The sequence below is a fragment of the Asterias amurensis genome, chromosome 4 (genome assembly GCF_032118995.1).
Source record: "Asterias amurensis chromosome 4, ASM3211899v1".
Taxonomy (NCBI): Eukaryota; Metazoa; Echinodermata; class Asteroidea; order Forcipulatida; family Asteriidae; genus Asterias; species Asterias amurensis.
In genome coordinates, this window is record NC_092651.1 from 19,122,199 (window position 1) to 19,132,727 (window position 10,529).

General features: G+C 37.2%; 1 protein-coding gene across 1 annotated transcript; it reads right to left on the reverse strand.

The window, feature by feature from the left end:
• Positions 1-57: 57 nt before the first annotated feature.
• LOC139936158 (uncharacterized) lies at positions 58-8,716 on the reverse strand. The gene is made up of 5 exons (XM_071930910.1): positions 8,521-8,716; positions 7,366-7,429; positions 5,021-5,211; positions 4,009-4,071; positions 58-3,236 (listed from the first exon to the last, which is right to left on the reverse strand). Exons 1-5 carry the CDS (start codon positions 8,593-8,595, stop codon positions 3,147-3,149), a joined length of 483 nt encoding a protein of 160 aa, XP_071787011.1. The 5' UTR covers positions 8,596-8,716; the 3' UTR covers positions 58-3,146.
• Positions 8,717-10,529: the final 1,813 nt, after the last annotated feature.

The following is a 10,529-nucleotide window of genomic DNA, read 5'->3' on the forward strand; positions in this document are numbered from 1 at the left end:
CAAAATGTTTGCACAAAAACAAAACTGTATTATTCTCTATTTTCATAGCTTCTTCGTTAGAAATAATGTTAGAACCTATTCAAAAACCGATTTCTTTTTAATAACTTAAGCTCTATCATTAACAGGTACAATTACAAATAAATGAACAAAGAAAAGCTTTTAAAGACAAATAAATAAATCAAATAAAAGGTATATGAAGAAGTAAAACAAAATGTGTTTGGTGCAATAATGAACCTTTAACTTGACATCAGATCATGTGAACCTAGAAATCCGGTTATGATAAATCACTTGACATACATTTTGCTATCGGTGGCAAGAATTCACGCTTCTTTAAGCAACTCGTCACTCATCATGCAGTAAAACAATAATATGCATTTATATAACATGTCAAACTTGGAGGAAGGCCTCTGCAAAAAAAAAAAAAAAAGTAACACTAACAAATCCGCTGCTTCACCCCAATGCAGGGCCCAATTTTCAATTTCATTTAAAGCAGACAATTTTACTTAAAGACAGTGGACACTGTTGGTAATTGTCAAAGACTAGTCTTAACAGTTGGTGTATCTCAACATATGCATAAAATAACGAACCTGTGAAAATTTGAGCTCAATCGGTCGTCGACTTTGCGAGATAATAATGAAAGAAGAAAGAACCTTGTGTCACGAAGTTGTGTGCTTTCAGATGCTTGATTTCGAGACCTCAAATTCTAAACTTGAGGTCTCGAAATCAAATTCGTGGAAAATTACTTCTTTCTCGAAAACTACGTCACTTCAGAGGGAGCTGTTTCTCACAATGTTTTATATCATCAACCTCTCCCCATTACTCGTTACCAAGAAAGGTTTTATGATGATAATTATTTTGAGTCATTACCAATAGTGTCCACTGCCTTTAAAGACACTATACACTATTGGTAATTGTCAAAGACTAGTCTTCACAGTTGGTGTAGCTCAACATAACAAACCTCTGAAAATTTGAGCCCAATCGGTCGTCGAAGTTGCGAAAGAAAAAACACCCGATCACACGAAGGTCACGAACACCATGGTCACACGAAGTTGTGTGCTTTCATATGCTTGATTTCGAGCCATGAAACTCTAAATCTGAGGTCTTTATGCTATGTTAAATCTGATGTTTTATACTACTAACCTCTACTCCCCATTACTCGTTACCAAGAAAGGTTTTATGAATATTTTGAGCAATTACCAATAGTGTCCACTGCCTTTAACAGTTTCCTGGTTCATCAAACATGAGCAAGTTACCGTCAAAAAATGGTACTTGTGTCATGTTCTTTTAGTTTAGAAATTAGCTGTTGCAAACAACTTACCAACTAAATTGACCGATGGTATAAATGCAAAAAATAGTTAGAGTCGAAACGTCAGACCATTAACTATTTTTTGCGTTATTTTTAGTTTGTAACCATAACTTTTAGCACAATTTTGTACGCACGCAAGCAACCCTATTAAAATGGGCCCATAATACAATTCACACGTATTATAGTTCCATATTCACTTCACACATACTGGCTCAAATGTTCACAAGAAGCCAATGGGAGTTGCTTCTGGAGAGTCTTTGTTGATAATGCACCAAAAGTTGAATATTTGACTTCTTATCCTTTACAACGCTTTTAGTAGACTGTGAGTTTTGTTTCCAAATTAAACATTAAGTCATACAATAAAAGCTTTTAAACGATTAGATACGATGTGATTTTGGTCAAAATCACCCATTGTTCCACTTTTGGATGTCTACAGCCTTAGAGATTGTAGAATGGCTCTTCCGTACATGTGTCAAAACAAATTCTCACAATTGCATCTAGAACATTGCATTGTCTTGTAATTTATAACACTTCATCAAAATATTCCTGCAAGCACTGTTGCAGGATTATACTTGCATTTTGTTTTATTTACATACATCGATAAAGTTAACAACAAACCAAAAACAAAAATCAAGCCAGCACATACTCAAATCACACACAAAACACATAAAGAGTGTAGAAATACTAAAACTGTAGTAAAAACATCTCCAAACAAGGAATAAAACCACACTACTTCTATCAACCTGTAAATTAATTCTGCATTTCTTAACTCCTAAACTTCGTATGGTGACTACAGTTATACATTGATATTTTACCCATAAATGCTTTAACCATCAGAGCACCATATAATTTGTAAATAAAAAAGATTAAAGTTGTGTTATTTTTATAAAAAGCTCATATGGCGATAAGCTTTTAAACCTCAATCAATTTATGTATTTATTTCTTATTTTACCCTGATGGGGAAAACTCTCAGTGAAACGCTGTTTTTCGGAGGTGCCCATGTAACTGCAAACACATTAAACATGTCAACACGTCTTCTGTCATTCCAACACGGCAGCTAAACGACTGTCTGTAAACCAATGCCTTGTGCCAATTTAAAGGCAGAATCATAAATTGTATTTTATTAAACGTTTGCCGATTTATTGGCAACATCATTAACACAGACCAATAAAAGTCACATTATGACCTTTCAGCTGAATGCTTGTTGAGAAAACAGCAAAACAAACTGTCAAAAGTATTTTTTTTAAAGGACGTCATGAACTTAACCGCTTATCTGGTACTCGGGAATGGACACAAACCGTCAGAAATCAGAGTCAAACGTTTTCATTTCTAATCAACGGGGACATTTCAGATGAAGTCAGCTCGAAGGATGCTTACACCATTATGTTTGTGATAGTTTATCACAATGTAATTGTGAACCAATCAGGAACACATTTTCGTACCTGCATGGCAACATTCAAATCTCAGAAATAGGAAAAGAAGTTTTATGAGTCATTAGATAACGACGCAAGAAGTCATGCAAATAAAGCTATTGCATACACACATGTATGTATTTCAAACAATGTAAAACAACCCACTGTATCCCGTGTTCGAAAATCTATACGGTCACAAGCAAATGGCATCCTCTTTTGACAGAACTTTTGGATCTTGTTCATTGATGTCTCGTCAGAAATTTGGCGACCTGATACAACACAAAAAGGTCTGAACAGTTGCAAGTATGCATTTATAGAACTCTATAGAACACTGACATTCTTTTTTAAGAAAAGGAAGAATTTTCTTTTATTAGAAAACCAGAAACACTATTGGGCCTACTTGTGTCTGCTTAAATTTTGAATTCCCGCTATTGGTCGGGGACAGAGACATCTAGTGCCGTGCCGCGTCCTGCCTTGAGTTCCTGGTACTGAGACACCACGCAGAGTAGACACATTATCTATTAAAAAAAAAAACAAAAAAAAAAACAATGTACAGTAATTATTAGACTTCCATCTTTGACACCCTAGACTTGGTTCCAAGTCTTTGATCGTGGCTTTTTAGTCGTCCTGATAACCGCTACAAACAGCGCCATCTTGTGATCTTTCTTCGTCATTTAGCCTTAGATAGCGAGTTCGGGCGCAAGATGCAGAAGAATAACCGCGATCAAGTCTATTGACACCCTGCAGCGAGGGCCGCTGTCAGCACATGTTGGCATTTTTGCAGTTACAAGTCAAGTTTATTTTTCGCGTATGTATATAGTTTATTCCAAAGTAAAGCCGTGTATATGAGTTCACTTCCAAAGGCACTGGAAACGTGTTGTAACAAAGCCCTTTAATCTCACTTCGTGTATCCATACATTATGCATAAAATAACACTGTGAACCTGTGCAAATTTGAGCTCAATAGGTCTTCAAAGTTGAAAGAGAATAACGAAAGAAAAAACACCACTGTTGCACAACTTTGTGTGCTTTTATGCCTTATAAAAGGCTTCACCTGAAGGGTTTTATTACTTGAGTGAGAAATTACATACTTCTCAAAAACTACGTTACTTCTGAGGGAGCCGTTTCCCATGTGCTATACTACCAACAGCTTTCAATTCCTCGTAATCAAGTAAGATTTTATACTAATCATTATTTAGAGTAATAACCAATAGTGTCCAGTGCATGCCTTTAACTAGGCCTACTTTAAATTGGTATAAGGAAGTGTGCCACGAGATGAGATTATACTTACGTTGATGCTGATTATGGCAACCAGCAGTAGACTGAAGGTAAGGTAATACCAATAAAACACACGCTGAAACAAACATGAAAAAAATACATTAAACAAGGCCTCATTTGCCCAGGAGGGCTACTTTTAAATGAAGGAGTACCAGGCCTTCCACGAACGCATTTTGAACATCCCAAATGATTGTTAAAATATAATTTCAAATTAATGACTTCTTTTTCAAGACATCCACAGATGGCTGAACAGATGGCTCCACTTTATCAAAAGAATAGATCTAGGTTTGTCTAACAATATTGTTTCGGTATATATGAGATCGTATTAATTGGATGTAAATCAAAGAGGGTTCTTTATGGATAAATTTAGATGTTGGCCAGGCTTTTAAAACCATCTAAAAGTTTCTGAGATTCCTCAGAACACAATGCAGACACAACAGTAGGTATTGTACCCCATGTCACAATAACATAATTATTGCACTTATCTCAAGTATTACGGTAGCACCATCTATAAATTTCATCTCTAGCGAGTAGTGTTGGTTCTGAAAAGAACCGGTGGTTGACAAGGGTACCGGTTCTTTCCAGTGCCAATGTACCGACATGGTGCTACCACTCACCTCACACATTTCTATTGTCGTTGTGCCGGTTGGCATGTCCAGCAAAACAATCAATCGTGTTCAAAACATTGTGACAAAATTCACCATGTTCTCAACAACAACTCATGGGCTGAAATATCTCACACGACTTGTTGATCTGTTTCCAATAAATTCAATTTGTTTATATTTTTCATTCATGGCTTTCCATAGTTTTGCGACCTCGATTGGCAAAAACTCGGGGACATGACGTTGCAGCAGTTTTGGCGACCCCAACCAAAGCCAAATCGAGTCCACATGTCGGTCTACCGGTTGGTCTGAACAACCTCGTCACCATGCTCAACCGAACACGCGGAAACGCTCAAGTTTCTGGTTGGGGTAGCCAAAACGCACATTATACTCCCATCACGCCACGCAAGTTTCTCTACTTACCACAAGTCTAATAATGTACAGTATCAAGAATATCCACTGGACCAGGATGATGAAGATCTTGACTATGATGTATGGGATCAGCATGCCCTTCAGGTCTTGGTATACCCCAATCATCATGAAGATAGCCGTAATGAAGGCCAGACCCCAGAATATCATCCCCACGATCGAAGAGATGAAGTAACTGTTTTCATCTACACAACGAAAACACAACGAAAACAAAAAAGTTACACCAGTTAGAGTCGCAGCTTCGTGACGTCACGCGGGGCACCAATAAATACAAAGTGCGACAACATTGCTCAGTTAAAGACACTAGACACAATTGGTAATTGTCAAATCCCAGATTTCATAACATGTGCATAAAAAAACAAACCTGTGAAAATATGAGCTCAATTGGTAGTCGTAGTTGCGAGAGTATATGGATTGGAAAATAAAAACACCGCCCTTGTTGCACAAGTTGTGAGAAATTACTTCTTTCTCAAAAACTACGTTACTTCAGAGGGGTGTCAGATGCAACTGTGTCCGCCATGCAATACTGTCCGCTTTGGACACTTTTGCATATGCAATCGTGTCCGGGGCGATGCAAAAATCGTCCGGTGGACATGTACATGACTGCACATGTATGTATATGCAGCATGAATATTCACGTATTTTATGATTGCAGCGAATACACAACGGCAGAACATTTCTCACAATGTGTTATACTACCAACAGCTCTGCATTCGGTTAACAAGTAAGTTTTTATGCTAACAGTTATTTTGAATAATTACCAATAATTACCTTTAAAGGCAGTGGACACTATTGGTAATTGTCAAAGACTAGCCTTTACAGTTAGTGTATCTCAACACATGCTTAAAATAACAAACCTGTGAACATTTGAGCTCAATCGGTCATCGAACTTGCGAGATAATAATGAAAGAAAAAACACCCGTGTCAAACGAAGTTCTGTGTGTTTAAATGGTTGATTTCGAGACCTCAAGCTCTAAAATAAACTTGGGGTCTCGAAATCAAATTCGAGGAAAATTACTTCTTTCTCGAAAACTATGGCACTTCAGATGGAGCCCTTTCTCACAATGTTTTGTACCATCAATCTCTCCCCATTACTCGTCACCAAGAAATGTTTTATGCTCATAATTATTTTGAGTAATTACCAATAGTGTCCACTGCCTTTAAACATACACTGTAACTTGTACAAGTTAAAACTTACTCTGGGAAAAGGGCTTAAGTTCTTTAGTCTTTTTCAGATTAAAATGTTTCAGGGAGAAACTGTCTCTTTCAAAATATGTAGCTAGCCCATAGGTTTGCTATAACGAAACGCATAAATATTCCACTCATCTTAACAACGGTGTTCCTTTAAATGTTCCAAATATCTTTAACAAAATAATTATAAAATATACATATACAAGACAGCAATTTGTTAACAATACCAATCAAAGGACTGGTGAAAGTCCAATTGAAATTGAAGCTCGGATTGAATTAAGTTCAACATTCCTGAGTGTGCCGATGGTGGCACGCGCTGGCGTCCGTGGGAGTAGAATGTTTTTAAATCCCTCAGATTTATTTTTCTTCTATATAAAATATAGGACAGTGTGTTCACTGCGTGATTGCTGGTATAGCGTAATCGCCACAGTATGTATGTATCATTATCACTGTGAAGAAGATTAAAGGCAGTGTACACTATGGTAAATACTGGAAATAATTGTTAGCATAAAAAAATTAATTGGTAACGAGTAATGGGGAGCTGTTGATACTATACAACTTTGTGAGAAACGGCTCCCTCTGTTATGTACTTTTTGAGAAAGAGGTAATTTCTCACTCAAATATTAACAGACATCTAGGTCTGAAGCCATTTTCAGGTATCTGAAAGCACTCAAAATGTCTGTAACAAGGTTTTTTTCTTTTTTTTCTTTCATTATTCTCTTGCAACTTCGATGACCAATTGAGTCAATATGATGGGAGAACACTGTTCTTTGACAATTACCAAAGGTGTCCACTGCATTTTTCTAAAAATAGTGATAAGGGTTTTACGTGGTCTACGACGAATCGAACAGACAACTGTTGTGACCTCTGACATTAAATAGCCCCACGGTATGGACCCCAACAGGCGCGCTACACACAGCTAAATGAACACAAAACTTATAACTTATGGAAATTGCACCTATCGTCAAAATGTTGATAAGATGAAAAAACAAAGGACATCCGTCAAAAAGTTTAGTACTAATAACATCCTTGTAAAAAACAACAACAAAACCAACAAAACAAGTTATATGTGACCATCTTGCACCATCTGGTAATGAAAGTTTGTATAAGGTTTACAACTAAATACGAGTAACAATAAGATTACTTACTACTATTATGTGCAGTTAAGACGATGTTGCATGCAAAGTAGATGAACCCAAGAAAGGCATAGCTCTGAAAACAAACATGAAGACAATATGTCAATCACTCCTCCTGAACTTTCAAACATCGTTTAACACATTCGGTTTAGAAAACACATGCGCAATGAGTGATTATGATCCTTACCCCCACTTTCTTTGTTACTTTTTGGTCAACACAGTCTAAGTTTAACTTGGCCTACTTAAAAAAATCATGTTTATGTTCTCTTCCAAAAGGGAACTCCACTATGTACAGGCCTTGCTCAAGGGAGCATGCCTCCACAATATTGGTTTCGCATTCTGACACTTACTGTTCGGAATGGAAATAAGATTAACATTGAATTGAAATCAGTATATGCAACAGTCGCTTGTAATAGGACTAATGAATTAAAATTGGTACATTATACAATAGTCAACTGAATAATATAACTAAATTGAATTGAAATCGGTACATACAACAGTCGCCTGATGAATATGACCAATGAATCCAAATTGGTACATGTAACAGTCACCCGAATAGGACTAATGAATTAAAATAATTGGTACATGCAACAGTCGCCTGAATGTCAAGCGCGCTGGCTGCTGTGCAATGTGATTTTGCAAGATGCTAGATTCACGATGACCGGTATAACCCACCCTCTATAAATAAACCGACGCATGTTTGGATACCGAATGATATTTGGGGTAAAAACTGACTTAAACCCTTCACTTTAAAAGACAGATGTATATTATATGAGTCTAGTTATAAATTGATTTCAACTGTGTTTTTCCCCCCACAGTATATTGCTTGAACTTCTGTTTATGATGCAAGTTGATTTCTAAGGCCAAGAAGCTAAATAAGATACAATAACACTCATTCTGAAAGTAGCAACATTTCTTGCAAGGCTTTAACATTATTACTTTAGAGTTTAATTAGAGTTTTTTTTATACAAAATGTAACCCTAAACATCCAAAGAAAACACTTAAAGTTAAAGCACTTAATCATCTTATAATCAAAATAAACAAATAAACAATTAAATTAATAGATAAATAGATAATGAATAATTTATAAGCAAACAGATAAATAGATAGATAAATAAATAAACCAATACATCTATAGATAACGAATATAAGTAAACAAATACTTACAATTGTGTAGATTCCACTAGCGTAGGAACCAGAGCGAACATTATTAAAACAGCAACACTTATTAATTATCGCCATGATATCACACTGTTTCTCAGGTTTGATCGTTTTAATCCGTGTTTTACAGCTTTTTCCAACCCAAGAAAGACAACAAACTTTCTCTAAAAATGGCGTCCGAGTCTGAGCGATAGATCGCGGAATGTTTTGGTATGTGCGATTCGTACATCAGTGTACGAATTCAATCTGCTCGTATACAGATACCAACGAATGGTGCGTAGATTGAGGGCGGGGCGTTTGACGGACTGAGCAAGTCTAGGCTTTGCCGTTTGACCCGACCTTAAACGTGTGGTGTCTTAAAGGTGTATTCGTGCATTATGTTGCAGTTAAAAAAGTTTCACAAACTTAAACCAAAATTTTTTATACATGGTAAATATGTTGCGCCTTAACCAATTTATGTATATGGCATTTTATTTATTTCAAATTTTAAATCTCTGTAGATTTCCTGTTATTCGACCTTAGGTCGCCATGGGAGTTTTGTTTTTAAAGAATAAACCAACAATGAACGAATGAACCAAAAACATTTATGCAGAGCCTTTACAAGATCAAATATCTCCACAGAAACCTAGAATCTAAACAGAACAAGAAGCTAAACGGAAATAGAAAAGAGGCGTTTTTAGCATTTTTGGAACCAGTCTTATTTAATGCCGTATCATAATGTCCATGTACTTAACACTTCCATAAGACTTTGTACAGACAATTCTTTGTGCCGCACCAGAGTCTTAAATTCCCTTTGTTTTCCATCCCCTTCCCACCCCTCGGTCTCCAAGATATCGAATATGGGCAAAGCGGAGCCAATGGATACCCTTGGTAATTGTCAGAGACCAGGGGTGGATTTCACAAAGAGTTAGGACTAGTCTTATCTCGAGTTAGGACCAGTTACTCGTCCTAACTTAGGACTATCCATGCAATTTGTATATCTCCTAGGACTAGTCCTAAGTTAGGACTAGTCCTAACTCTTTGTGAAATCGACCCCAGTATTCACACTTGGTGTATCCAAACATACGCGTGACATTTTTTTTTGGACTCAGTTGGTCTTCGGAGGTTTAGTTGCAAGAGAGTATTAAAAGAAAAAGCACCCTTGTTTCACAATTTCTTTGTGTGCTTTAAGATGTCTACTAAAACTTAAAGGCTTCAGGCCTGAGGTCTTCCAAACATTTGAGGGAAAAAGTATCCCTCTCTCAAAACTATGTTACTTCAGAGGGAGCCGTTTCTCGCAATGTCCGGTGTCAGATGCAATTGTGTCCGCCATGCAATACTGTCCTCTCCGGACACTTTTGCATATGCAATCGTGTCCGGGGCTATGTAAAGACCGTCCGGTGGACATGTACATGACTGTACATGTATGTGCGCGCGTAAGCGAGCGTGCATGCACTGAACCTACGTATAATATGCAGCATGAATATTCATGTATTTTATGATTGCAGCGAATACCCAAAGGCCGAACATTTCCCATGTCATTCATGACATACACTTAATAGGTTGTAAAAAAATGGCGAACGTGTTCCGTCGACCAAGGGGGTTTAATTTACTGCAAGGACGGTTTTGCACAGGGGCGGACACAACTGCATATGCAAATGTGTCCGGGCGGACACAATTGCATTTTGCAGCAGCGTCCGGTCGGACACGATTGTATATGCAAAACCGTCCGGCGGACAGTATTGCATATGCAATAATGTCCTCCGGATAGTATTGCATAGAGGACATAATTACATGCGACACCAGCCCTCCAATGATGGTTACCAAGTAAGATTTTACACCAACAAATATTTTGAGTAAAATAGTGTCCATTGCTTTTAAAATCATTTACACGCTTGAGACACATTCGAAATATTGTCCCACCACAGGCAGTGTGGAAATCACACACAAATCATGGTTAGACTGCATGACTTGCAATCACAAGGGAAGGTTGTGGGTTCAAATCCTACCAAGCTAACCATTGACTTCTCAAATGT